A 27,946-nucleotide genomic window follows, 5' to 3' on the forward strand; every position below is an offset into this window, starting at 1 on the left:
TGATGTTTATTTTTTAATATCTGAACCTTCAATCACGTTTTTATGCGAAATTTAACGTTAATTTATTTAATTTTTAGGCCAAAAATTCAAAACCTTTCAAAACCCACCTGGCTTGTTTTTACGGCTGTCAATGGTAAGAATAATCTCTCCATTTCTTTACTTTACCATTGTTTACCGTAAAATCAAAGCTAATGATGAGATGGAAAGCAGAAAAGAATAATGTTGACAAACATACCTCTATAAGCTTTACCGGATGCTGAAGCTTGATTTGCTTTAATCAATTTTGGTTTAAATTTGTTACTTCCACTTTGAATTTAAATGATGTAGTCATAATTTCAGATACTGGTGTGTTGTTGGTAGAGGAGTCTGCCTGATTGGTGGAAAACTGAAAAAAAAAAAAAGGTATTAATTACAGTTAGATTAGGGGAAAGTAAAGATGGGATTCATACAAATTTGGTGACAAAAATGTCAGGGACATTTAGAATTTTTGGTGAAATTCAGGGCAAACTCGGAAATTTCGAATTTTTTCCTTAGATAACTTCTAGATCTAGGGAATTTAGTCTATGACAGTTTAATGGCGGAGGGTTACGCCACTGCCTCCTTTACAGAGGTGGGCAAATTCGCGAATTTTTCGATCATTCACCGAATTTCCCCCGCTTGGTAGTACAACGTAATTCGCGATTTGCCCAACACTGCTCCTTTAGTAAATTTAGTTGAATTTGTAAGTTGGGCGAAATCAATTTGAATTTTCCAAAAGTTGTATGAACCCTGTAAAGAATTAATGATGATATGGTTAGCTGAATAGTCAAATGTTGACAAAATACCTCTAAAGCTTTACCGGATGCTGAAAACCAATTTAATTTAACACAGATTAGGTTAATTACTAAAACCCAAATCTAATCTTTAGGAAACTTTATTTTTTATAGATTACCCGGGTTTGGCCATTTTTCTATTACTGGCAAAATAATTCCTGCCCCCTTCCCCTCAATATGGCGGAAGACTGATTTGTAGAAGGCCCAACATTGAAGGTAATTATAAAATTAACCTAATTAAACTCTTATATCTTGACAATGATGAATAATCTTAGGACACCTTTTGATTTTGATGATAATTAAAAAAAGATCAAGCCTTTAATCTGAGCTATTTAAATTAATTAGGTCTATATTTAATTGTATTCATTTCTGTTATTAAGTTAATGGGTTTTTATTCATCTAATTATTTCAGGTATTGTCCAGGCTGTAGAAACAAGAATTCTATCCAATCCTGCCTTGCCAATTTAGGACCCACAAAGCCTAGCCGAAGGGGTTTTGGAGTCAAGTCATTTCCGGCTTACGCAGTGTTTTGCATTTTTCCTAACATAAACTACAAAGGTAGATTTTAATTTGATTAGAAACCCGCACTGTTAGCTATGATGATTATCTTAGGACACCTTTGAAGAATAATGATATCATTATAGATCAAGCCTTTTAATCTGAGCTTCTTTTAATGCGGATTTTAATTAAAATGAGGTTTTTAAGCCTTGGTTATTAATTAATGTATTTTTTATTTTAATTGCAGGTTTTTCTTGGAAGAATGAATAATATATTTTGTATCTTAAATGTTGCAATAAAAATTAATTTTTTATATTTGCCTGTTCAATATATTTTAATTACTTAAACATGTCACTTGTGCAATTAATTTGACTAAAGTCCCTGATTATCCTATAATACATATTAATGCAATATATAATTAAGAATGCAATTACTGTTCTATGAGAAAGCTATACTTGCTAATAAGCGAGTCCATCTTCCACTTTAGTCTGTAGTTCAGTACTAAGCCTATGACAACCCTCAGGAGGACGGGCCGTCGCTGTAGTAAAATCTATGACGTCACTTTATGACAAATCAAAGGAATAATCTTCGTAGAAATAAACCAATCATTAAATAAACACTAGATTGAAACGCTACGATTCCTTTTTAATTATTATCCTATAAAAATATATTCCTTAATTTTTATAAACGATTTTTCTTCTTTTTTTCAGGATGGGGGGGGGGGGTACTTTATTAATTAAACAGTAGTATAATTGTTCTCGAAGACGTAAAGCCTTTTGTTCACTTTCTCCTTAATCTTATGTTCACGGAGACAAATCTAAAATTTATTACATTCTACGTTACTAACGTACGTTAAACAAATTAACGAACTTCTCCGTTTGAGTCAAAAACGTGTTAGCATAAGTTTATAAGATATGTTCCATAAGTATTACGCACTGCGTAATGCTACTGAGAGACTTACAGTGAAGTCCTACACTCGGTGGTTAATTTTGTAGTCCATCTAATTACTATTTAGTCTCTACTAAGCTTTTAACAGCGTCTCACCAGGCGCCGCTTTACCCAGAAACTATGACCTACCTCACTCACTTCATGACAAACTTATGTTGGTAACATATCTTACGAACTTATGGTAATAGTTAAGTTTGTACTTACGCTGGAAAAGCAAAATATAATGGCACTTATGGTAATTAAAGCGAATATTATGAGGTAGACGATGATTCTAATATTTGCTTTGTGATTTTGCCATTCCCGAAGATTATCTACGTGCAAGAAACGATTTCGATATTCGGGTGGTAATTCGAACGGCGAAGGAATCGGAAAAAGGGATTCGTAAAAATCTTTCAAAACCGCTCGAACTATTTCCGAATTTTTAGTTCCGTGTCCGATATTATCGTTCAAACAAACAAATTTTCTATATAAAAATTGATTTGATTACGCCATTTTTATCTTTCTTCGCCGTAGAAATTAATTAATTACTTTGGGTTTTTCCTTAAGTCATCAAGATGCGGTAAAACCAGAGATAAATTTGAATAAATCATTTTAAAGGCCACTTCCTCTTCGCCAACAATCTCGAAACGGTTCCTTTTAACCCGTGAAAATTTACTGGATAATTGCGACGATATTGGATCGCAGTTTTTAATCAAAGTTTTACTAACTGTGGGCTTTAAGCGATTTTTTTCTATGAATTTCCATGAAATTCTTTGGACGCGACAAACAACTAAAATTAATAATTAAGCTTACCAGAGTTGAATCAAGGTATCGTTCTCCAGTTTTTGTTCCATGATTTAGGCGGGTAATCGTTGCGGGAAGGAAATTGGAACAATTAACGATGACAGACTCGAAACGAGTTACCGTTGAGAATTGTAAAGGTAAATCGTGAATTCTTGTAAGTAAAGTACGGATTTCACGGTCCGACCATGTACTAAAAAACACAAGAACACGCGTAACCTATTGTAAGTACAGTAAATAGGCTTGTTCATGGAGTGCGCATCGGTAAACAACATAAACACGAAGACGAGCGTCGGTAAATAACATAAATAGGAATAAGTGCGCCGGTAAACAACATAAATAGGAATAAGTGCGCCGGTAAACAACATAAATACAAAGACGAGCGTCGGTAACTAACATAAATATGAAGACGAGCGTCGGTAACTAACATAAATATGAAGAAAAGCGTCGGTAATTACATAACCATGAATAAGTGCGTCGGTAATTACATAACCATGAATAAGTGCGTCGATAAACAACATAAACATGAATAAGTGCGTCGGTAAACAACATAAATACAAAGACGAGCGTCGGTAAACAACATAAACACGAAGACGAGCGTCGGTAAACAACATAAACACGAAGACGAGCGTCGGCAAATAATATAAACATGAAGAAAAGCGTCGGTAAACAACATAAACATGAATAAGAGCGTCGGTAAACAACAAAAATATGAAGAAATGCGTCGGTGAACAACATAAACACGAACATGCGCGTTAGAAAACAACAAAAACATCCGAAATAGCATACCCAGAGTTATCAACATCAAATGAATCAAAAATATCATCGACAGTGACGTTTCTCATTTCACTCATAAGAAAGTAATAATAAGAGAAGGCAAACTGCATATCGGTCGGACTACGAATCTTGTGAGACGACGTCACATCGAATTCTTCTCGGAACCTGAACATAAAACAAAATGAAGACGCGGGAACCTTTAGTTGGCCTAATACTGAAACGCGTAACTCATCATGAAGTCTATTCATGACATCTACGTCGATAAAATGGGCCATGTGCGCGGGAACTTTCCGAGCTTCGTAACCAAAATAAGAATTATATTTTCGATTCACGTGACGTAACGAATCACCAAAAGTATCTTTAAGACGTCGATTTGAATAGGAATTTATGACGTAACTGTCCTCGGTCATCTTTTCCGTTAACTCCTATTTGTTCCGACACAAAAAAGAGATAGTCGCTTATAAATTACGCAAGGCGGCTTTGCGCTCTTTGTGGAGCAGTCTTACGCAATTATCCCTTTATTACTAACTTACATTCTCAAACTCCATTGTTTTTTCCCAAGGTAAGAAGCCTCTATCGGCGTAGGCAAGCCTTTTCATTGTAAAACGTTCTTTGAAAGTTGGTTTTTGTTCGTTATTTTTTAGATACGCGCTTTTAAGTAGTTTCGCCTTTTTAACTTTGTAACCAAGTTCGGTTAGGTAACCTAAAAGAAGCGGAATAAGCTGCTCAAAGACTAAGCGGCGCTAAGAAATATAATAGCTTAGTACCTGATTTGAAATATTTTTCTAGTCGCGTCAAATTAGCGTCAACATCTCCGCTATCGTTTTTCCAGTTGTTTAAAATATTTTCATCGTACGATTTGAGCATATCCAACTCGATTACTTTGGGACGCTTGTTAACGTCCGGAATTGTCTCTTTTTCATAATGGAAGTCGGTTACGGGTGAAATCGTTGATGAAATTGGATGCTTAACTTCAGTTGCTTTCGTATCGGCGATTATCACGAAACGAAACTATGAAAACACGTTTAACGTTGATGTATGTTCGATAAGTACCAATAGAGAAGGCGTGAGTTATGGCAAAAGAGCTCGAAAGCTACGGCAAAAAACCGCGCAATTTAATGCAAAATACCACGTAATTTAAGGCAAAATACCGCGTAATTTAAGGCAAAATATCGCGTAACTTATGGCAAAAGACCGAGTAACTTATGACAAAAGGCCGCGTAACTTATGGCAAAAGACCGAGTAACTTTTGGCAAAAGACCGAGTAACTTATGGCAAAAGACCGAGTAACTTTTGGCAAAAGACCGAGTAACTTATGGCAAAAGACCGAGTAACTTTTGGCAAAAGAACGCCTAACTTATGGGAAAAGACCGAGTAACTTACACAGTACAACTAATGCAAAAAAAAAAAAACGTACTGACCTCATTGGTTGCCGATTTCAAAACGAGTGTGACGTTTAAAGGACGATAATCAGATTGCAATACGACGGTCAAGACTTTAAATTTGACGGAAACTGCGATAGTTCGGACACCCGTTGTATCTTCATGGATACCAGACTGTATTGGACCAAATGTTTCCAAAAAGTTCGTAATATTGAAGTAAACAACCGAAACTCCTACGTAATAAAAAAAATTCATAATGACCCAAAGAATAGTATACTCGATTCGTAAAAGCTTACCAGGTGGTAACTTGTAAGATCGAATTTCTCTACTTAGATTCATTTGATGCAGTTGATTATAATTGTCAACTCCGCAATCTCCCGCATCAAATCCGCAGGTTTTAACATTACAAGCCTGATCGCAATAGCGATCGCCTAGCCAATTATTCGTACACGATTGACTGCAATACACTAAATATAACATTAGAGATGTGAGACAAAGATTGATTCCGCGCGCAAATTCACTATTTCTTTCGACTTAATTCAAAGCGAATTTATAAGATTTCGCGAGACTACATTGCGAATTTACCAGATTCAGTGCGATTTTACGGCACATTTACTAGCTTTACCGCGATTTTACTGCGCATTTACTAGCTTTAACGCCATTTTACTGCGCATTTACTAGCTTTAGCGCCATTTTACTGCGCATTTACTATCTTTAACGCCATTTTACCGCGCATTTACTAGCTTTAACGCCATTTTACTGCATATTTACTAGCTTTACCGCCATTTTACCGCGCATTTACTTAATTTACCGCCATTTTACTGCGTATTTAAGTGAATCCACGCAATATTCCTTAAGACTACTACGAACACGATAGAAACATCACGATGTATTCGCACGAATTTTTGCGTCACGAAAAATGGTGAAAAGTCCGCTAAGTAAACTTAACTTACTTCTATTGATATTTTCCATGATAAGCGCGGGATTGTTTTGTCCTCGATTAGCGGCCATTTGGGCGTAAGAAAACTTAATTTTATCACCGACGCAATCACCTCCATCCCATTCGCAATTCGAATTATTACAAGTGCGATCGCAATATCCGTCTCGTATCCAAGAAGTCGGACAACCATCCGAACAATCCGGAACGGGCCAAGCCAAATAAACCTAATTAAAATAAGCTTAATTACAAATTCCGAATTTATTTGCGACCAAAATCAGTTTTGTTTCTTTAGCGTGTTAGGTTAAGTATATTTGTTAGTACACCTTCACCTAATTGTAAAATACAATCGCAAACCTTCAAACCTTGTGACCTTTGGATTCGGTATAAAAATCTTCGGGCCAAATTGTTTTGCCGAAAAAGACGTCATCGTTCAAGTAGATGAATCTTTGAGAGAGGCCGCGAATTTTATGAAGGTGACTTTCAATTGCCGGTGAACTGAAAGTCGGTAGGTGACTTCTGTTCTCGAAGATGTCATCGTGAGTTACAATTTGAATTCGAGGATTATCAAGGTCCAACCAATGAGGTATTTGACCATTTGTCACCAGAAACACTTTTCTAATCCAAGGAGCGTGTTTCATAAGCGACCGCAAAGAATATCGCAATTCCTAATTAAGAATAATTATTAAATGGTAATTAACTTGGCCTAATCCGAGTGTTTAAAAAGAAGGGTGGTACGTAATACTGAAGTACAGCGAGTTCTGCCCTGGTTCTATGATCGATTTTGAGTCAAAAATGTTCTATATTGTTTTTTTGCGGTACATAAGTTCATAAGATATGTTCCATAAGTGTCAATTCTCGCACTAGCTCGAGCTGTAAGCCTCTATAGCATAAGTTCATAAGATATGTTCCATAAGTGTCAATTCTCGAACTAGCTCGAGCTGTAAGCCTCTCTAGCATTACGAACTTGTATAGGAAGTGCGTCATACTTATGGAACATATCACTTATAAACTTATGGTCGGTCCTGTACCACCCTTTATAAGTTATAAGTACCTCATTATCAGCGAATCTATTTGTAGAAACATCTTCAATCTCCTTTAACAATAAAAAGTGCCGAGATCAGCGATTATTTGTTTAAACCCTACAGCCGATAGATTCTTACAGCTAATGGTTTCGCAACTACGTAAGCGGGAGCCAATGATACCGTTTTATTCCCCATTATTAACTTTAAAGAACTAAATGTTTTGGTTATGTCATTGATATCACTTTGGTTCCTATCGAAACCACCATTTCTTAATGTTATAACGGCCAAATTTTTTTCTTTATCGATAGAAATCTTAATAAAATATGTCATTATAATTAAAGGTTGTAGCAAGTTCAGCCGCTTTGTAGGTACAACGCAATGATACCTGTTTGACAGGATGAGGCATGACGGCTTTAATCATTTCTTCCGTTACCGTATTTGAAACTCCTGTCATGATGTATGTTAATTTCAAAGCGATCGCGCGACTAGCTTTCCAATCGTCCGTTATAAATGCATCTGATATACTATAAATATGACCCCTGATGGTAACGTTACCTTTCGAAACCGCATCTTTCGCTGTCAAGAAGGGAAAAAACCTACTGAATCGCTCGGAGGATAATAAACACAGAGTTGAAGCGCTCGGAGGACAATAAACTAGGAGTTGAAGCGCTCGGAGGGCAATAAACTAGGAGTTGAAGCGCTCGGAGGACAATAAACCGGGAGTTGAAGCGCTCGGAGGACAAAAAACCGGGAGTTGAAGCGCTCGGAGGACAACAAACCGGGAGCTGAAGCAATCGGAGGACAAAAATCAAATAGCTAAGGCGCTCGGACGACATAAATCAAACAGCTGAAGCAATCGGAGGACAAAAATCAAATAGCTAAGGCGCTCGGACGACATAAATCAAACAGCTGAAGCAATCGGAGGACAAAAATCAAACAACTGAAGCGAATAGAGGACAAAAATTAAACAGCCGAAGCGGTCGGAGGACAAAAATCAAACGGCTGAAGCAATCGGAGGACAATAATCAAACAGCTGCGCGCTCGGAGGAGAATAAAGTGATAATGTTACTAACCACTTTGAGTATTTTTGAAATGCAAAATTATTAATCTGCTTCCATTATTTTGTGAAATTGAAAATTCATTTTGATATATAGCTGTCACGTTGAAATTTTTCAAATCTTCCAAAGTTATTCCCGTATTTACATGAAGAACCGGTTCAATTATCGCGAAATAACTCGTTACACAATGACTGTAGGTACAATGAGGTGAATAGCTGTAAATATTTGAAAAAGCCAAACCCCCCATTAATTGTAATACCACTTAAAACCAAGTTTTCCCTTCATTTATTTGTACCTATCAATTTCATTTGAATTTAATTGCTTCATTAAAGTATTTCTGGCCTTGTTAAGCTGCGTAATTAAACCAGGATCGCTTCCATTCACCCAAGTATAAACAGCATCGATAGGTAAATTTTGACACAACCTTTTTGAAGAAAATAAAAAAAGTTACTTTCTACTCCTCTTTGCTATATGGTTAATAATTCTCTTTGGTTGGTAGCAAGTACCAGCTAGAGAATGGAAGGTCACGTGACATGACTAGCCGTGACACTTACCTATTTTGAAAATTTTTCTCTGCAATATTATCTTTGTACGATACAAAAATGGTTTCGTATCGTTCTTGACTCCATAGAATTAACGTCTAAAGTTAAAAATATCGTAGCAATTAAATATTTTCACGTTAACAAACAGAGACAATTAACTATTTTCACGTTAACAAACAGAGACAATTAACTATTTTCACGTTAACAAACAGAGACAATTAACAATTTTCACGTTAACAAACAGAGACAATTAACTATTTTCACGTTAACAAACAGAGACAATTAACTATTTTCACGTTAACAAACAGAGACAATTAACTATTTTCACGTTAACAAACAGAGACAATTAACAATTTTCACGTTAACAAACAGAGACAATTAATTATTTTCACGTTTACAGAGACAATTAACTATTTTCACGTGAACAAACAGAGACAATTAAATATTTTCACGTGAACAGAGACAATTAACTATTTTCACGTTTACAAACAGATACAATTAACTATTTTCACGTTAACAAACAGAGCCAATTAAATTATTACCTCTCCAAAATGAAATGCCGCAATAAATAGCAAAACGCAACCGGAGAAACAACAAAGTAATGATTGTTTGCTCGATAAAACATCGTAGAGTCGTTTTTGAACCGCTTTATGAAGCCTCATGTCCTTCCCTAACACCTAACCTACTATAAAAATTTGTTTAACATTTCACAAGTTCACAACCAGCGAGAATTTCAATGAAAAATTTCACTTTTATCATTTTATCATGACTCGGATTTGAATTGAATGATTGATTTTTCAAGATAATCTCAAATCACTTGAAATTATATTCGTGATTTCGAAAGTAGGTTTGTAATAGATAATACGCCATTTTTCAACAACAAAAGATACGATTAGAGACATTAGATTAGATTAAAATTAAGTTCAAACGAAGATAGAACATAGAAGAATGCGAAATTAAGCCTTGGAGGAAAAAAAATACAAGGAGGATATACATATCAGGCTTGGTATTTGAGAAAAATACAACAAATTTTAATCAATTAAGTTTTTAGTGTTTAGAGTTACACATCTTAACTCCGTTTTGAACAAAACATCTGGCGTGTTTCGTTAATAATGCATTAACGTTTAGTTTTTCGGTGGCCAAATCCCTATTTTAAATAACATTTAAGTTGGGTTCAACTAAAAGTACACGATTAATGTCCTAACTTAGTTAAACTTACTCTACGTATGGTTTTATATCTTCAAAAGCCCAGGTTCGTCGCTTATGAAAAAGAGCTTCCAATCTTTTTTTATTATTATTATTTTTAATCAAAACAGTTTTTAATTAAAATTATTATGATGAATTATTATTAATATCCCATTACCTCGCTTTAATATCTTCTGGTAAATAACATACAGGATAATAAGATATAACTTGAGGTTTACTTTGAAGATCAGTTAAGGCCAATCCCTCAAAAATTTTAATTATTTAATTAAATTTTAACTGAAGGGTTTTTTAAACCTTCCCGCCACCCACCCAGTGTTATGAACCCAATAAACACTGAAACCTTCATGTTCCCAAGGGTACAAAATGGTCAGACAACTTCCGTAAATCAAATTAAACAGTTAAAAACGGCTAACCCCTTAAAATCTTTAATTAATTTTTAACCATTTTTTTCAACCTTGACATTTCCAAGTATAAAAAAATTAAAATGGGTTAAAAATCATTAAAAGATACTTTTAAAGCGACCGATTGCCATCAACCCAATACCCTGCAAAACCTTCTCCTTCTCAAGGTTAAAAAAAAAAACAGTTAAAGACGGCTAACCCCTTAAAATCTTTAATTAATTTTAACCATTTTTTTTCAACCTTCACCTTCCCAAGCATAAAAAATGATTAAAATGGGTTAAAAATGATTAAAATATACTTTTAATTATAGACTAATTACTAAGCCACCCATTGCCATCAACCCAATACCCTACAAAACCTTTCCATTCCCAAGGTTAAAAATAGTTAAAAAATCATTAAAATATACTTTTAATTGTGAAAGATTTGTTGTCAATCCTTCAGGAACACTTTTCTTCCATGATTCTAAAAACTCTTGTAAATGAAACTGTAATATATTAATTAACTTAATTATAACTAAACCCTTTTATAAATTAACATTATATATTTTTAACACTAAAATGAATTAAATTAACCTTTCCAGCAGATCTTAAAAGTATTTCCGCGTAAAATTGGCAAACTTTTGCTTCTTTAAATTGATAAATCCCTTCTGAATTGTTTGAGGTGTGTTCAGCGTACATTTCAAAGCACTGTTCCACTATTTCTCTAATATATAATTAACATTAGGCTCATGATAATTAAAAAAAAATTACATTGTATTATATTAATTAATTTGTACCTAGGAAATAATTCTTCTAAAGTATCAAGAACTACATTCTTTGGGATTTCGTTTATTGGGCAGGAATTGCCATCAATAAGGTTAAATATTGAATTACTGACCGTGCACTTAAAATCATAATCTAAGACCCGATAATACCCTAAAAAAATACTAGTTATTCTGGTTAAACATGACTAAACTAATAAAAATAGTAAAAACCATCAATTAAAAATGCTGGAAGACGATTAAGTTCAGTTTTTAACTCAGTTTCACTAGCTTGTATACAATCCAATAAATCTTCGTAAGTGTACTGATGGAAATTAAAAAGGTTTAGGCTTAACAATGAAGGAAGATTGCCATTGCAATATGATACCTTTTTGGCACAGTTTTCTTTGTCATACTCGGGTCCCTGATAAGGATTCTCTTCAAGGAGTAATTGTAACTTTCTTAGTTTTGGTTTGCATAACTGGACTTCATAGTATTTATGGAATATATTGGTAACTTCACGATCATACAGAATTCTGTTTGTTAAACTCGATTCCTCGATACTATTTGCATTTTGTAAACTAAACTGCGGTAAAACAAGCAGAGAGTTTGACGTTTCGGCTTCATCCAGTTCAAAAGTTTGATTTTTAGAACATATAACGGCAGTATCATTAGCATCACCTCTTATAACGAATCTGATGGATTTATATGTTTTTAATTTGGAAAAGGCTTAGAAATACCTTAAGAAAATGCTTACTCTTCACCCAGTTTAAGTTCTTCTAATATATTTGGCGTTACTTCCAGTAAAATCATGGAATTATCATCACTAACATTATCTCCGAAGACTAATGTTTGACTCACTGCTGTCAGGTCATTTAAATCAATCTTGGATTTTACAATTAGATTTTCCACATCTTCGACGCTAATAATTAATAAATAATCATTTAATTATGGTTAGTTAATACTTGAGAATAATTTTAAACACGAAAAACTAACCTCCTTCCCAAGTTTCCCGCCATTTTCTTAAAGAGACTTAAATTTTACGCGGGCTTAACCTCCAAAGCTGTCTGCTTAATTTAGCGGTAAACCGGTCACTACGCTTTCTCAATTCAAGCACCGGAACACACCGATAAACATTAACAAAGGATTTGAAGAGCATCCGTTTTTCAGTACGATCAGTTCTTATATCAAATATACCCAATGAATCAAAAAGTTTATAGGCGGGAAATACAATTTTAAACGAATAAAATTTGAAAAACCATTTTTTATATGGAAAATATCACATGGGAAATACATTTATGCGACAAAAAAATGTTCAGATCTGGTTAAATTTTAATTAAATTACTATTACCGACTTAAATATTAACTGATTTGGATTGAATACTTCGGGAGGCGGAATTTGGACGACAAACTGTCCCTAATACACACAAATCACTTCCACTGCCGCCATAATCCTGATTATGTACGCATCTTTTGAGTGAATCATTGGATCCCTTCCATCGCGCTGAACGTGTCAGCGTGTTTTTACCTTTTCTCTGCGTTTGTTTATTAACTGGGAGGGGCCAAAATATTTTCTCCGATTCATCATGATGAGAAATATGAATTTTTGGAACTGTATCCTTCATTATATTAACGTTACGTTGGATCTTAACTTTCACTTGTTTGACCTTGACGGGTTCGTGTATTACGCACTTTTTGTGACTATTTTTGGCTTTTTCCATCACAGCCTTTTCGTTAACGCTTTGAGATATCTTTGAGATATCGTTGAACTGCCGTAAATATAATTTAAGAAAAAAACTATACTTAAGTCGCATATTTGGGTTCACCTTTTTTGACGGATTTTAAAAGAGATAAAAATGGATAAGCAAGCCACTAGGTCGGATAATGACGGCAAGGCCTAACATCATGGAAAAAGTGGCGGGAAAATGGCGACAAGGCCTAGCTTGATGGAAAAAATGGCGGGAAAATGGAGACAAGGCCTAGAATGATGGAAAAAGTGGCGGGAAAATGGCGACAAGGCCTAGCATGATGGAAAAAATGGCGGGATATTGATGGCAAGGCGTATCATGATAAAAAAAAATGCCGACGTCAATACTAAAATTTTAAATTAACAGATTCACGTACGATTTTTTAAGCGCGTTGAAATAGCGAGTTCTCGGATGTCGCCATGCTGAAACCGTTTTCCCTCCGCTTAAATATTGCATTAACCAATCTTTAACACCTTCCAGATCACGATACGGTGACAAAGTTAGCCTCGACAACGGATTTTTTCCTGTAATATCTAAGATTGATACGGCCAAAGCTTCTCCAGCCTTAATTAAAACATTGTTATTTATTTTATTTGCAAAAATCAAACTGCAAAAAATTAGCAGTAATTTTATACCTCTTCAAATATTTTTGGCGTATACATGGGAGGTATGACGTTACGATTAACGGGTTTAACCGTAACATTACCACTTTTTAATGGCGGTAACTGATTGACAATTCGACCAGTGTTGAAATTACACTCGAAAGTGTAGCTAAAAAATACGATAATGTCATACGTGTTACGGTTTCATTAAAGAATGATAATTATACCTGCGAATAATTTTGGTTAAATAATAAACGGATACTCGGGCCGAACCCTCTTTACTTAATTTATCACGTGACCCAATATGAGTCATATTTTCGAGGCTAAAGTTACAAGCCGATAAATCGAAATGTTGAAAATTTAACGACATTAGTTTGGCAAGAAGCATACAATCCATCTTAAAATGAAAGTTAAAATGTTAAAAATATTAAACTTAATTGATTAATTTGCCCAATTAGTTACTTTATCAATTATATTGCTGAAGTTATTTCCGAAAATGAAACAACCCCTTTTCGACGCATGTCCGTGCAAATCAATGAAAAAAGCCAATCCCGAGTTAGAAGGGGATATGAAATATTTCGGATCTTGCCACGGTTTTAATTTGGCCCTTCGTTTTTTGTGCCCTAAACGCTGCGTATTCGCAAGGAAACGTGTTCAGGCTACTTAAACCTCTAAACAGTATTCAAGCTTTTCGAACCTTATTCCAGGCATTTTTAATCCCGCAAACGCTGGTCAAACTTGGTCCACAATCAAAATCCGAAGTCGAGGCCTCGATGTCTCCGCCCTCGAGATCTTTCTCCAACTGTTCGTTGAATTTTTTCAAAATCTCCACGGAAGTTTCGTCCAAGTTGACACCGCTGTCGTTATACTCAAAGTGATAGTACAAAAGTAGAGATCTGGTTGCGAATACGCTAGGTTGAGCTTGAGGATCGCAATTTAAATATTTCCTGTTCAGATTAACGCCTTCCAAATCGGTTCGATAATGACCGTGTAAAACGCCGTCCGGGTTCAAAATTGGCACTATTTTAAAGACGTAGATATCCCGAAGGCATATGGCTCTTGGATCCGATGAAATGATGAATTTTATGAATCCGTTTAATACGAAACTCGATTGTGTTTCGCCCGGATGAACTCTACTACTTATTATTATTATTGTTGATGAGGAGGGTACGCGCCCTAGCACCGATGCCAAAGGCATATTGTGCATCCTCGTAATCAGGCCTTGAATAGGCCTGTAGCTGCAGCGTAGCTAAGAATTCGCTCCACCGTGAGAGAGGAGACCCTCGAGGGTTCCAGGGTGTGTGAATCAAAATATTCTAATCTAAGCGAGGCGAAGTAGTCGCACTCGCAAAGTACGTGGGCGGATGTTTCTTCCATCTCCTGACACGACCTACAGAGAGGGTCGTCGGCAAAACCCATCAGATGGAGGTGCCTATTAAGCCGGCAATGCCCGGTCAAAAGACCGGTGGCCAGCCTAATATCCCATCTGCCGAGCGAAATTAGGTCCCTAGCACGAGACCTGCAGGGACCATCGACAAACAACTTTGTCTGTCTCTGGCCCTCCATGCTGTGCCAGAGCTGATTTTGTATGACAGTCAACCTGTCATGCAGACACCGTTTGACGTGCCTGTAGGGGATGGGGACGGCCGGCTCCGGCCCCAAGAGCTTGGCCTCCGCACCCCTTTTCGCAAATCTATCGGCTTGCTCATTGCCATAATATCCGCTATGCCCTGGCACCCAGTACAGCAGAACCCTGTTGCAGGATGCCAGTCGCGCTAGCAGGTCGAGGCAGCTACGCACCAGTTGAGAAGAAATCTGACACTGGTTCAGAGCGTTCAGGGCAGCCTGACTGTCAGAATAAATTCTCACAGTCCGTCCGGTATACCCTTTGTTAATACAGTAATCTGCGCAATAACAGATCGCGGCAATTTCAGCCTGGAACACACTAGCGAAGGTGCCCAGGCAAGCAGAAAAGCCGACCCTTGTGGTTTGACAGTAATAGCCGGCGCCAGCGCCGGAATCAGTCTTGGAGCCATCGGTGAACCAAATGGTTTCACCCCCAGTGCCAAGAGGCAGCAGGTTAGTCCACTCTGCCCGACTGGGGAAGTGGATACTGAATGGCTTAGTGAAATCAAAACTGGTGACGGTTTTGTCAGAGCACATCGTAAGCGACGGCTCAAGTGCGGCGTACTCCCGAAAGAGCTTCGTATGGCTGTAATCCCAAAGTCTTGGAACCCAACAGCCACTAATGTTGAGCCTGTAGGCTCCCATGACAGCCTCCTCCTCAATGAAGAGATGAAGAGGAAGCATGTCGAGGAGCACCTCCAGGGAAGCAGTTGGGGTCGATCTCATGGCCCCCGTAACACCAATGCAGGCAAGCCTTTGAAGCTTGCGCAGGGCAGCCTGCACCGTCTTAAGCCGGACCCTTGTCCACCAGACAAGTGCCCCGTAAGATAGTATGGGTCTGATGATCCCAGTATAGAGCCAGTGTACAGCCTTGGGGTTGAGGCCCCAAGTCTGGCCGACAGAGCTCCTGGTCCTCCAGAAGAGCATCTTGGCCTTCTTAATACACCGATCAAGATGCGGCTTCCATGTGAGTCTACAATCAAAAGTCACCCCCAGGTATTTCACCTCGGAGGACTTTGTCAGGACCTGGCCAAAGAAAGAGATATCATTGAACAGATCCTTAGTATTCTTCCTCGTAAAAGGAACAAGGACAGTTTTATCAGGATTAACGGTGAGGTTAACCGCCTGACACCATTGCTCCACGCTAGAGAGAGCAGATCTCATAAGCGCGGTAACAGTATCCGGGAACTTCCCCGTAAAGACTATCGCTACATCGTCCGCATACCCGAAGCAGCAACAGCCCCCAGCACCCCCGAGCCTCCCCAGGAGCTCGTCCACCACCAGGCACCACAACAGGGGGGAGAGCACTCCACCCTGAGGGCAGCCCCTGCTGGTAGTCACCCCTAGAGAGTCCCCAAGGAGGGACGCCGACACCTCGCGGTCGGTAAGCATGGACTTGATCCAGCGGCCAAGAGTGGCGCTGATGCCAAATCTCTCAACAGCTTCAGTAATAACCGAGCTAGAGACCTTGTCAAAGGCCCCCTCGATATCGAGGAAGACAGCCAGTGAAATTTCCTGAAACTCGAATGCCCTATCCAGGCAATTCGTAAGGCCGTGAAGGGCCGTCTCAGTGGATTTGCCTTAAAAACACCACCTGTGGTATAATTAAAAGTTAATTTAATTAAATATCAGTTAGTTTAATTAATGAGAAAATTTAACCGAACGAGGAATTTTACAGTAATCGCATTTTTCAGTAACTTTTCCCAAAAACCCTCGGATTAGAACCAAAACGTATATAACTCTAAGATGGGTTACAATAAACACTTATACTAAGTTTCAATTGAATCTGTTTGAATTTATGCAATTGCATTCGTGAGTTACCCTTTTTTGCGCGCCATTTTGAAAATGGCGACGGATTAAAACCAGAACCTAAATTATTCTTCAATAAGTTACAATGTTTCAGTTCAATTGATTGAACATAATTCTTCTATAAGTTCCAATGAACTACTATACAATGTTTCAGTACAATTGGTAGAAATTTATGGCAATTGCGTTCGCGAGTTACCGTTTTTTTCGCGCCGTTTTCGTAATAAGCGACGCATTAAAACAAAAATCTACTAAACTGTTCAATAGACTATAAAAAACCAACATCTAAAGTTTGGGTTGACTTCTAAGTCGGGTCGGGAACAAAAACTGCAGCTTAGTCACTAGGTCAAACATGATTATGTGGCCAAAAAATCTTTATAGATACCTTTTTGTTTTCCCCGAACTTATGACTAAGTGGTGTATTTAAATCGGGGAATAAATGAGGTAAACGTTCCTCTCTATTTTGAGTTTGAATTCCTTTTAACGATGATATTGTGAGCAAATCAACTCTTTGTCCATTAGGAGTAAGGCACAAAAGTTCCCGACTAAAGTAGATATTGTTCTTGTGGTTTATTTCCGATAATTGGCTATTATTAAAAATACAAATTTTTAAGAAACATTATATCCTTGCAGATACTTGGAACGACCAAAAGAGAACTAGTTTTGGTCGTGTACAAATTACTCAAGCACTATGCTAGCGAGTTATTTACTTTCCAAGCTTATCAACTAGACTTTGAATAAATTCCTGACAGTTTTCGTAAGAAAATGGATAAGTAAAGGCAAAATATGTAACGGTGTTAACATTTCCGAGTTGATGTTCGAATGTCAAAATGAAATCATTTTCGGTTTCCTTAAAATTATAAAAAAATTTATTTTAAACTTGAAGAGTGAAGTGAACACGCAGTCATTCATTCTTCCAAGTTTAAAATTAAGATTGTACCAAATACGTTGGTTTCTCCGGTATTCTCTTCCAATTACTTTCTCCCGGGACGTTTTTATAAACAGGCGACATCCCTTGACTCATTAATTTCCCTTGTTTGTTTAGATTCATTAGATTGAAACGAATTCGAACGTTAGACGATTTCGGACGCACTCCGAAGAAGAACCAAGTACGATTAGCGTTTTCGAATGGCGTTCCCGAACAATCATTCTTAGTGTACACTCGAAATTCCTGTACTTTTTTGGGTGTTTGTTTCTCTCTATTTTTGTTTTCCAAATTAATTAAGTAGCGAATGCTTTCTAAATTGCTACAACTTTTGGATCTACGTTGCAAAGTAGGTTTATACGAGAGTGGTGTATTAACTCGCTTACGAGAACGAAATATGTCAGTGGCGCTATTGCATCTTGATCTACCCTGCCTACTAGGTCCCATATTATCGCTGTAATATTCAGACGGCATTTCATTTACGCTAAGATATTTTGTTTCGTCTGTCGATTCGACTTTGGCCAAATTACCAGAGTCGAAGTCTGAGAAAAATTCTATTCCATTTACAACCTCCCTCATGGTAAAAAAAAACCTAATTAATATCAGTTGATTATGATTTATAAATTATATTGATCTACAGGGAAGCCTAACCTAAGCAGCTAAGTCTAACTTGACAATTGTGACATTGCAAAGGCTTAGTATCTGTTTAGGTCGTTGCTACGGTTACGCCGTTAGAAGAAAGATCTAAGCAGACGATTTTAAGAGCGGTACAAGGAGTATTTTAACAGTGGATATGAAATCACAATCAAAATTAAATAATCAGACTACAATTCTAGAATTTAATTTTCATTAAACCTGAAATTTATGATATATTTTACAGAATTGTTTTAGTCTCACGGAAGGCTCAATTTTTAAATCACTCAAAACTTAAATTTTTGAAAAGAATGTTACAAGACAGTTGGACACATTTTATGAATACGGTGAACAAAGTTTTAGTTTAAAAAACTTGTAAAAAAGAATGAATTAAATAATAAAAGAGTTATATAAGAAAGTCATCCTCAATTTTATCTTCGCGTTCGTTCCAAATAGGATTGTTTATGACTTCGTCAAAATCGTCTATTGGTTTTGGTTTTTGAATGGATTCTTTAGCTTCTTTATTGACAGTTTCCTCAATCTTTTTGTGCTTTTTCTTTTTCATAGATCCATTTGAGTTATCATTTGCGATATCAGCTTCGCTTTCGGATCTTCTATGTTTCTTCTTCTTTCTAGACGAATTAGTATCAGATGGGTCGTCAATATCAGACTCATTATCCGATCTTTTATGCTTTTTCTTCTTCTTATGAGAGTGTGAAGGGTTATCAATGTCTGATTCTTTGTCTGGTTTTTCTTTTTCCTTAAGGTTTAAACTGCTAGTACTTGACGAACAGCCATTCGTGTTAGGCCTCTGCGTCCTTCTTAACCTTTTCTCCAAGTCTTTAACCCTTTGTTTAAGAGCTTTTCTATCTTTTTGGACCTCTGCGTATCTGGCTTTTAAAGCTTCAGGTGTAAGAGCTGTGAGATTACATCTAGAGGAAGCGTCGGTACGATTTGAACTTCTCTTTGTTTTACGATTACGTTGTCGTACCCAGTTGGTAACCCACTTTGCGCATTCTTTACACTTTGTTCTGGATTGTTGGGATGGTAAAATGTAACTACATTTTGATGATTCATAACGTAAAAACGGATTATCTCTCGTCACCAAACTAGGAGGGGTTGTTTCGCCTAGTTCTGGGAAAAATATCTCGTCGCTGAGAATCCCCCCACAAACGTCGTAATACCCGTAAGAGGATAGCATTTTTAGCATTGGTAGAATTCCCTCGCTAACTTTCCACACTTGTTGGTACTTGTCAAAACCTATAACATTAGTTTCTGATAGTTTTTCAATCCCAAATACTTGGAAGCTCGCGGTTAAACTAGTCCCCGATATGACGATTCTAAAGGGATTTAACACAACGTTCAATTCGCTACGTTCGACTACGCGTTTCAATTTCTCCGCTTCTGTAAGTTCCGTCAACACAGGAGGCACTGATTCTGTTGGTGGAGGTTCTGGCATCGGTAACCCCGGCTCTAATTTTATTGTTACAGGGGGCACAGAATTATTTAAGTTATCTTGCGTACCTTTCGCGGTAGTCTGTGATTTAGGATCCGAATTTTCAGGTTTATCGTTAGACTTCCCTTGTTGGGCTTCTTCAGCGGCATTACGGTTAAGCCTTGGCTCAGGAATAATTGGGAAATAGAAAAAGTTCTTTCGAGTGATTATAACCGCGAAACTTCCAACGGCTGATGGATTACTAACTGATTGAACATCTAAGTCAATGATATTATGACAATTGATGGTGGTTTTTACTATAAATTCAACTATTTCGCCGGTTATTTCAACTTCTGGAATGTCAGGTTCAATAAATTCTTGTTTCACGGTAGCCGCCATTTTGTTACTGATTTATGCAAGGCTGTTGTAATAAGGTTAGGACACTACGTCTTTTTGCGTCGCGAGTCCCGCAGAATTTTTTCTGATTTAGGTCACGGTGCAGCTAGAAAAAATATTTTGCATTAAAAATCTTTTATATATATTCTTTGATTTTTCCAATAAATCAATTTACGACGAAAGTTTTTAGTTGTTTCCATTTTGAGGGAGCTGAACACGAATCTCAAAATTAAATTATCAATATCATCACAAAAGCTCGCGCTTAAATGGTCTCAACCAGAAACAGAACAGCCCTGTGACTCTGTGGGCAATAGTGTGGGGAAACCTGAGGCTAGAATTTGAACTCAATGGAAATTACTATGGCCAGCGGTAGGCGTAAATATCTATGGACTATGGAAAGAGTAAACTAACAAAGCAATCATTTTGGGATAACATTTATTTTTTCTTTTGTTTCTGGTAATTAAATTCTTGTGGTAATTCTAACACATCATCAATTTCATCATCATCAGGGTACAGTTTATTTATGATGTCATCAATATCATCAGGAATGGGTTCATTTATAATGTCATCTAAATCATCGTCATTGTCTGGGATATCATTATCATGTTTAACACCACACACTTTCATTTCCAATCTACGTAATTTAGCTTCCAAACTCCGAACTTTTTGCTGCAAAACTTTTCTCTCCTTTTGAATTTCACCAAATCTGACCTTCTGTTCATTGGGAGTTAAACGAATAAAGGCAGTACGCGAAGAAACTTCTGTTTTTGAAGTTTTGGCTTTTTGAGTTCGTACAGCTTGAGTAATCTTGTATCGTTTTTGTTGATTCAACCATTTTAAACATTCCTTACACCTGTCCCTTACATTTTGCGATGGTAAAACGTAACTGCAATTGCGCGACTCGTACCGCAAAAACGGACTATTACGCGTCACGAGTGATTGGGGTTTAACATAATCGTCCGTAGTAAGATTCAATTCTTCCGCTGTGTATCCGCTACACACGTTATACAATCCTTTTTCGGAAACGACATTAAGCAGCGGCAAAATTTTCTCGCTGACTTTCCAAACACCGTCAGTGAATTGAATTACATCAGGCACTGACTGTTTTTCGACACCGTTAACTTGCAAACTAGCTTTCAGTGTCGTCCCTGATATTACCAGGCGAAATGGATCTACAACGAGGTTTAATTCACTTCGTTCTAACGTTCTTAAACATTCTTGTTCCTCTTTCTTTCTATTTTCAGGCCAATCGGGGGAAATAGGTACGCTGGGAAAAAAGGCGTGATTAACACGCGTGACAATAACAGCGAAACTTCCATGGCAAAAAGGGTTTAAAAACGATCGCACACATAAGTCATCAAAGTAGTTTGCGCAAGTTATAGTGGTTTTTATTAATAACTCAACTAATTCGCAATTAATTTTAATTTGGGAGCTATCTGGTGGATGTAAGTTAGGTACGATTTCACGGGCTGCGTCACAAAATTCTTCAACAGCCTCTTCTTTAATAAACAACCCTATCTCAGGCTCAACCATTTCCATTTTTACTTCAGAAGTTCAGATTAGGCTTAGCAGTGACAAAGAGAAAGTGAGTTGACACTTCTTGACATGACCGGAAATAAGTACGGAACAGTGTGCGATGAATTTTATTTTATAAAATGTTTAAGAACATTTTCATAAAGTAGGAAGGTCACCGGACAATAATTGTCCAATATGTCCGACTAATGTTTCAGGCTATTACGGGTTTCATTACACAAATTCCCGACAAACGGACAAAAGAATTTTCTTATTTCTGGCCCTGTTTGTAAATTAGTAAATTTTTTACTCCGAAGAAGCAAGGAGTACGAATACGGGAGTGGTAATACAGTAAACAAGTTGGACACACGCGTAACATAATAGGTTTGGAATCGTAAAGAGTTGGTTTTTACTGCCAAATAATTTTCACACGAACGATTTGAGATAAAACCTGAAATTCCGCATTCAGTACTTGGACCGACAACGCTCTAACCAACAGCTACCATTTTATTCAAAATCTTACATAATATTACAGACATTCAAAAGAACGTGTTAAATTATTTCTTCTTCATTTGTCGTTGCACTTCTATTCCCTTTTTTCTTAACAACTTTAACGGCTTTTTTATTTGTCGTTTTAATCACAACTTTAGCGTTTTTATTTGATTGCGCCATTTTTGCCTGTTGGGCCAACTGTTGTAAAACGGCTAATTGCGTAGGATCGGTTACCAATAAAATTTGCGGCGTTCCATCGTCTTTCGTCTAATAAATAAATAAGTCATTCCGCTCATAAAATTAAAAATAGGCCTATTTTTTGGGTTACCTTATTGGTTGTGGAAGAACTGTCAACCTGCGGACCCAGTGTTAAAAACGTTGTTTCACCAGATTTATCAGTAACGGTTGACAAAATCATACTATGCATTATTTGGGGTTGAGTAACAATCTGCGTTACAGTATTAGCACCTGTCTGTGGTGCGTTAGTGGCGGACAAATTTCCTTCCGTTGTTTTAGAAGCGGACGAAGAAAGACCTTCAACGTCGCCTGATATTGTTTAAACCTCGAGTTTAACTCAAAATTTGATGAAACTTCCATTATCTACCAATTACCAGCTATTATAGTGTGATTTCCTTCTACATTGTTTTGGTTAGACGCCATCATAACGACGGAATCAAATAGTTCTTGCGTAGAATCAGCATCAGCGCCATCGTCAGTTGATATAACTATTTCCGGCTCCATTATACCGTGAGATGACCGTTTATGCATAGCTAACGTCGAAGTTTGACGGTAATTTCTACCGCAAATTTCGCAAGCGTAAGGCTTCGACACTGTATGAACTACATGGTGTTTATATAGACTAGAATATTCTGTGAAACGGCGTCGACAACCGGGCACAGAACACATGTAAGGCTTTTCCCCTGTTAAAATTTAACAAATAATTAGTACTCGTAATTAAGTCGAGCACTAGGGCTTCAGCGAATTGCGAGTACACTAGCCTCGATACAGACTCTCCCGGGTCGCGAGTACACTAGCCTCGATGCCGCCGCTTCAGCCAGTACACTAGCCTCGATGTCGCGAGTACCCTAGCCTCGATGTCGCCGCTTCCACCAGTACACTAGCCTCGATGTCGCGAGTACCCTAGCCTCGATGTCGCCGCTTCCACCAGTACACTAGCCTCGATGTCGCGAGTACCCTAGCCTCGATGTCGCCGCTTCCACCAGTACACTAGCCTCGATGTCGCGAGTACCCTAGCCTCGATGTCGCGAGTACCCTAGCCTCGATGTCGCGAGTACCCTAGCCTCGATGTCGCGAGTACCCTAGCCTCGATGTCGCGAGTACCCTAGCCTCGATGTCGCGAGTACCCTAGCCTCGATGTCGCGAGTACCCTAGCCTCGATGTCGCGAGTACCCTAGCCTCGATGGCGCGAGTACCCAAGCCATGTTCCCGCGAATATTACTTTTTCTTCTGAATTTTTCCCAACCCAGGCTTACCAGTATGTATTCTCTGGTGATTTTTGAAATTGGTGGCGCTAGCGAAGGTCCTTCCACAGCCTTCATGCTTGCAAATATAGGGTCTTTCCCCTGTATGAGTTCGAATATGAACTTTCCTAATATTTGAGGTTGTGAATGCTCTATCACAACCTTCGAAAGGACAAGTAAAGGGTCGCTCTCCTGACATTAAAATGGTTTTATGAAAACAGACGTCTTTCCCCCAACTTCGCGCGAAATCCAAGCTTTACCGGTATGCGTCCTTATGTGTTTCTGTAGATCTCCTGATGTTTTAAACGCTTTGAGACACATTTCCTCTGGACAATGGTAAGGCGTTTCGCCAGTATGTACGCGAACGTGACTTTTTAAGCTGTAACTCGTAGTGAATGTTTTCCCACACCCATTTTGGGGGCATTGATAAGGTCTATCACCAGTATGACACCTTTCATGAACCTTTTAGCGTCATAAATCACGTTTAGCAAATCTATCTGGGCACCTGCCGGGGACTTTTGGTTCTAAACGAACCTTTAAATGATGCTGAGTCGTGTATATTTTGGAGCAATCTGGATAAGAGCATTTAAAAGCTTTGCTACCGAGAGCTAAAGCTTTTGAGCTAGGTTTACCCCAACCATTACTCTTTGTACTCTTTAAACGTTCTTCCAAGGAAGACTGGTCTTCGGTGTCCTCAAAGATGTGATCAGGTGGTGACAGGGATATGTAAGCCATTGTACCATCTTCTAGTTGAATGGCTTGATAACCCTCTGCAAACCAAGTTTGAAAACTTAAGGAAAGGATAGACGGACGCGGCTTAAGAAATGTTACCCCCCCCCCTTCCCTCAAAATGGCGGACAACTACAAACATCGCGATTGGATAAGAGACCGCCTGACAGTAGGTGAAATTTTCAACCCTATAGAGACAATCACCTCCAGGAGTTGAATGAAGAAACGCGGTTGAACCATCTTCAAGCTGAACTGCTTGTCCATTAAACCTATTAGGACTTTCACCTAAATGACCATGGTCATCTTCATCTTTCAGTGATAGGGGTTCAACAAAAGATATGCTTCCATCGTCTAATCGAATACATTGTCCTTCGAGAGACGATCCAGCGTCTAAATCAACTTCTTCAACTAGAGACATCTCAGTGTCTCCTAATTCCAGATCAGCAGTAATAACTGTACTCAGACCTGATCTGGACATCTTATGGATCTCTCTCTTACAAATCACCTATTAACGAACTGACAATTTTAGGTTCTAAATTATCAGAATTTTGCGGGTATGTCGTACATTATCATCCATGATAAGTTCTAAAACCTGTTGTACACTTCCGTCATGAATTGGTGAATCTAGGGAACCTGCCAAATTTGGCTTTTCTTCTTCTTCTTCTCCAAAATCGGCACCCTCCATTTTTAATCCTAGAAACCATCTTAATTAACATCTATTTTAATTAAATTTTGCCCTATTTTTCATCTACTCTCGTTGTGCGTCTTATAAGGGTATAATTACAAACCACTGAAGCAGGTCGCCATTATAAATATAAAAAGACATTGCGTTTATACTTTAAATCGAAGTTCAATTACTTTCACTAATTATTTCATTCATATTTAAGTAATTTAACGCAAAACAGACACAAATTGTATTCCTACATAATATCATTCGAATTTTTCGTTCAAAAATTAGCGAGGAATCTTGGGAAAAACAAAGAATGCTGGGTATTTACCTAGGCTCTGTCTGAATTTCCAAAATCCGATCGACCAAGGCTTAACTGTGACCAACTTAAGCTAGGGCTAGGCTAACCCGCTACTCCCTTGACAGTGCTGCCAGTTATGACAGTGATTTAATTTAAAATTAAACATAACTAATTTTAGTTAATATAAAAAACTTTGGTTTGTAACGGAAAAATCTGAAAGTAGTTGTCAAACTCGTTATTTGTAATTTTTGGGTTGGTTTCTACAGATAGTTTACGCAGACACAATTAAGATAACCTATAACAATTCAATTAATAATCAAAACAAAGCATAAACATGTCTTATAATCAAGCATGGTTAAATCGTCTTAATGATTCCCGAGATAGCTTTAATTCTGAATCTTCGAGTATCTCTGGGAGTATTTTAAAAGCAGCCGTAACAATCGCGGTTATCGGTGCAGGGATTAAAGCTACTACAACAATCCTAGGCTACATTAAGAAAAAGTAAACGAAGGTGGTATGAAAAAAAGTACAGTACACAATACATAACATATTTATTGTAGAAAAAGGATACAGAACAGTTTAAATAAGCCTAACATCGTTATTCTTCACCAATTTCCTCGTGGAACAACTGTTCCAAATTTTTCTCCGTTTCCATTGAAATTGGAAACTTACTTGAGGCTGGCTAAGATACCTTACGAAGTAAGCTTTACACTCTTACAGAGAATGAAACGAAACGATGAGAATCATAGACTGAATTTTACGTAGAATGATTACTCTACTCCGTTGGGACCAAAAGGAAAATGTCCTTTCATTACACTGAATGGAGAAGATATTTCCGATTCTCAAATAATCATGGAACATTTGAATAAAGTCTACAACGTTGATCTGGATAAAAATCTATCGGAGATTGAGAAAGCTATTGGACACGCAATTAGAATTATGATTGAGAATCATTCGTATTGGTACGAGTATATTTTTATGACAAAGACTCGGAACATTGGGTATTTTTCATACGTGTCCTTTCTTCTTTGAAAATTATTAAAGGTGTGGGGCTTATTACCGATATGTTCTCGATGAAACGAAAGTGGGAAAGCGGCAGATGAATTTTCCATATCCCTTAAATTTCTTTGCTTTTTCAATCATAAGACGCACCATTAAGAGAGAATCTTGGTATCAGGGGATTGGTCGGCACTCGAAGTACGAAATAATGGCCCTTTTACACAAAGACTTGAAGTCTATCTCTCAATACATGGGTAAACTAATCTATCTTATTCTTATTTCAACTTTACGTATCACTGTCACTCACACCACGTTGCTTAACCGCATGACGCAAAAGTCACTTATTGGGAACCTATAGCATGAAAACCTTAGGGGCAATAGGGTCCTCCTAAGTTAATTCATATAATAATTTTTAGGGCTTTAGTGTTGTATCGTTACATTTATGATCGATGTAAATCAATTAAGAAAGTTTTGCAAGGCGCTAAATTGTTGAAGTTTGCCTTGATTAACTTTGCGCCGATAAGTATGAAAATAGCGGCTTATTATCACGGAATGGGTAGACATACTCGTGTACAAGTTCACCAAATGGCCCAAAAAGATCTAATCGGCTTGGCACATTTCTTAGGTGATGTCACATACTCTTAACTTACACACTTAGGAGGAAAAGGTTTTTGGCGGTTCAACAATTATTAAGTTTTTCATTCGCAGGTGATAAAAAGTTTCTGTTTGGAAATGAAATAACCGAAACAGATTGCGCTGTTTTTGGGATGCTAGCCCAGATTATGTGGACTTTGCCAGGAACTGCTCTAGAAGAGTTCTTTCTCGGTAAGTTATATATTACTGTTCTTGCATATGGAACCTTAACATAATTGTTTCAGGGGAGTGTCCCAATTTGAAAGATTACTGCCTTAGAATGAAAGAACAGGTTTGGCCTGACTGGGATAAATGTTTATATCCCAAAAAATAAACCATCTCAAGTATTTACATAAACTTGTAGTTAACAACGAAAGATGATACACTTATATACTCATTAGCGGGTCACAAATAATTGTACGCTTATAAATTATGCTTAAATCCTAATAATTTTTACTTTGGTTCCTATTAATTTCGTAACGCTTAATTAGTAATTTAATTACAAAATGAGCTTAATGTTTAGACTGATTTTCTACCTAGTTGTAAGGTTAGCAACAAGCGTAATTGCAAGGGCATTTGTATTTTTGAAGCATTATATTTACAATAAAACTTATTTACTATATTCTCAAAAGTTCTCGCAGTTAATTTAATTGTTCAGTAAGCAATTGCGATACTAATTAATTATGAAACTATATCTTACCTCACCTCAGTCATCTGACTTTCCATTTGTCATAGAGGGTTCAAAATGGCGGCCACTATCTCAACGGAATAACGGATATAAAGTTCCCAAAATCCGAACTTCTTAAACATCAAAATCACTGGTTGAACGACTTGATTTTATAATAACTGTTTAAAC

At 37.4% G+C, this 27,946-nt stretch overlaps 4 protein-coding genes across 10 annotated transcripts; 1 reads left to right on the forward strand and 3 right to left on the reverse strand.

Annotated features, from left to right (window-relative positions):
• Positions 1-1,918: 1,918 nt before the first annotated feature.
• LOC149673458 (N-acetylglucosamine-1-phosphotransferase subunits alpha/beta-like) lies at positions 1,919-12,856 on the reverse strand. Of its 3 annotated transcripts, XM_089838998.1 has the most exons (25): positions 12,102-12,856; positions 11,863-12,027; positions 11,494-11,800; positions 11,340-11,430; positions 11,142-11,280; positions 10,939-11,068; positions 10,773-10,850; positions 8,772-8,857; positions 8,513-8,641; positions 8,233-8,432; positions 7,545-7,735; positions 7,298-7,471; positions 7,189-7,230; positions 6,500-6,802; positions 6,151-6,361; positions 5,494-5,664; positions 5,237-5,430; positions 4,583-4,826; positions 4,349-4,518; positions 4,044-4,240; positions 3,828-3,980; positions 3,051-3,231; positions 2,787-2,971; positions 2,463-2,721; positions 1,919-2,127 (listed from the first exon to the last, which is right to left on the reverse strand). In XM_089838998.1, the coding sequence occupies exons 1-25, from the start codon at positions 12,122-12,124 to the stop codon at positions 2,047-2,049; spliced, it is 4,104 nt and encodes a 1,367-aa protein (XP_089695124.1). In that variant the 5' UTR covers positions 12,125-12,856; the 3' UTR covers positions 1,919-2,046. The 3 variants fall into 3 exon arrangements, with proteins under 3 accessions (XP_089695124.1, XP_089695127.1, XP_089695125.1); XM_089839001.1 differs by lacking the exons at positions 10,773-10,850; positions 10,939-11,068; positions 11,142-11,280; ... (2 more) ...; positions 11,863-12,027; positions 12,102-12,856 and adding exons at positions 9,302-9,444; positions 9,510-9,801; XM_089838999.1 differs by lacking the exons at positions 10,773-10,850; positions 10,939-11,068; positions 11,142-11,280; ... (2 more) ...; positions 11,863-12,027; positions 12,102-12,856 and adding an exon at positions 9,302-9,801.
• LOC149673459 (cytosolic carboxypeptidase-like protein 5) lies at positions 12,826-18,476 on the reverse strand. The gene is made up of 10 exons (XM_089839994.1): positions 17,828-18,476; positions 17,598-17,737; positions 17,273-17,474; positions 16,662-16,675; positions 14,153-14,594; positions 13,918-14,085; positions 13,683-13,852; positions 13,489-13,624; positions 13,230-13,417; positions 12,826-12,874 (listed from the first exon to the last, which is right to left on the reverse strand). The coding sequence occupies exons 1-10, from the start codon at positions 18,389-18,391 to the stop codon at positions 12,826-12,828; spliced, it is 2,073 nt and encodes a 690-aa protein (XP_089696120.1). The 5' UTR covers positions 18,392-18,476.
• A 3,801-nt stretch (positions 18,477-22,277) lies between these two features.
• Positions 22,278-27,938, reverse strand: LOC149673460 (uncharacterized). Of its 4 annotated transcripts, none has more exons than XM_089839008.1 (9): positions 27,791-27,938; positions 25,056-25,183; positions 24,695-24,995; positions 24,296-24,531; positions 24,022-24,223; positions 23,774-23,953; positions 22,892-23,200; positions 22,609-22,826; positions 22,278-22,547 (listed from the first exon to the last, which is right to left on the reverse strand). In XM_089839008.1, exons 2-9 carry the CDS (start codon positions 25,173-25,175, stop codon positions 22,341-22,343), a joined length of 1,773 nt encoding a protein of 590 aa, XP_089695134.1. In that variant the 5' UTR covers positions 25,176-25,183; positions 27,791-27,938; the 3' UTR covers positions 22,278-22,340. The 4 variants fall into 4 exon arrangements, with proteins under 4 accessions (XP_089695134.1, XP_089695135.1, XP_089695133.1 ...); XM_089839009.1 differs by having other exon boundaries at positions 27,796-27,920; XM_089839007.1 differs by lacking the exon at positions 27,791-27,938 and adding an exon at positions 25,489-25,627.
• Positions 25,793-27,721, forward strand: LOC149673461 (failed axon connections homolog). 2 transcript variants are annotated; one of them, XM_089839016.1, is made up of 6 exons: positions 25,793-25,959; positions 26,019-26,157; positions 26,224-26,420; positions 26,503-26,711; positions 27,166-27,282; positions 27,336-27,721. In XM_089839016.1, the coding sequence occupies exons 1-6, from the start codon at positions 25,793-25,795 to the stop codon at positions 27,422-27,424; spliced, it is 918 nt and encodes a 305-aa protein (XP_089695142.1). In that variant the 3' UTR covers positions 27,425-27,721. The 2 variants fall into 2 exon arrangements, with proteins under 2 accessions (XP_089695142.1, XP_089695143.1); XM_089839017.1 differs by lacking the exon at positions 26,503-26,711 and adding an exon at positions 26,874-27,082.
• Positions 27,939-27,946: the final 8 nt, after the last annotated feature.

The sequence above is a fragment of the Phalangium opilio genome, unplaced genomic scaffold (genome assembly GCF_054372755.1).
Source record: "Phalangium opilio isolate 3A_F unplaced genomic scaffold, DU_Popi_V2 ptg000048l_1, whole genome shotgun sequence".
Taxonomy (NCBI): domain Eukaryota; kingdom Metazoa; phylum Arthropoda; class Arachnida; order Opiliones; family Phalangiidae; genus Phalangium; species Phalangium opilio.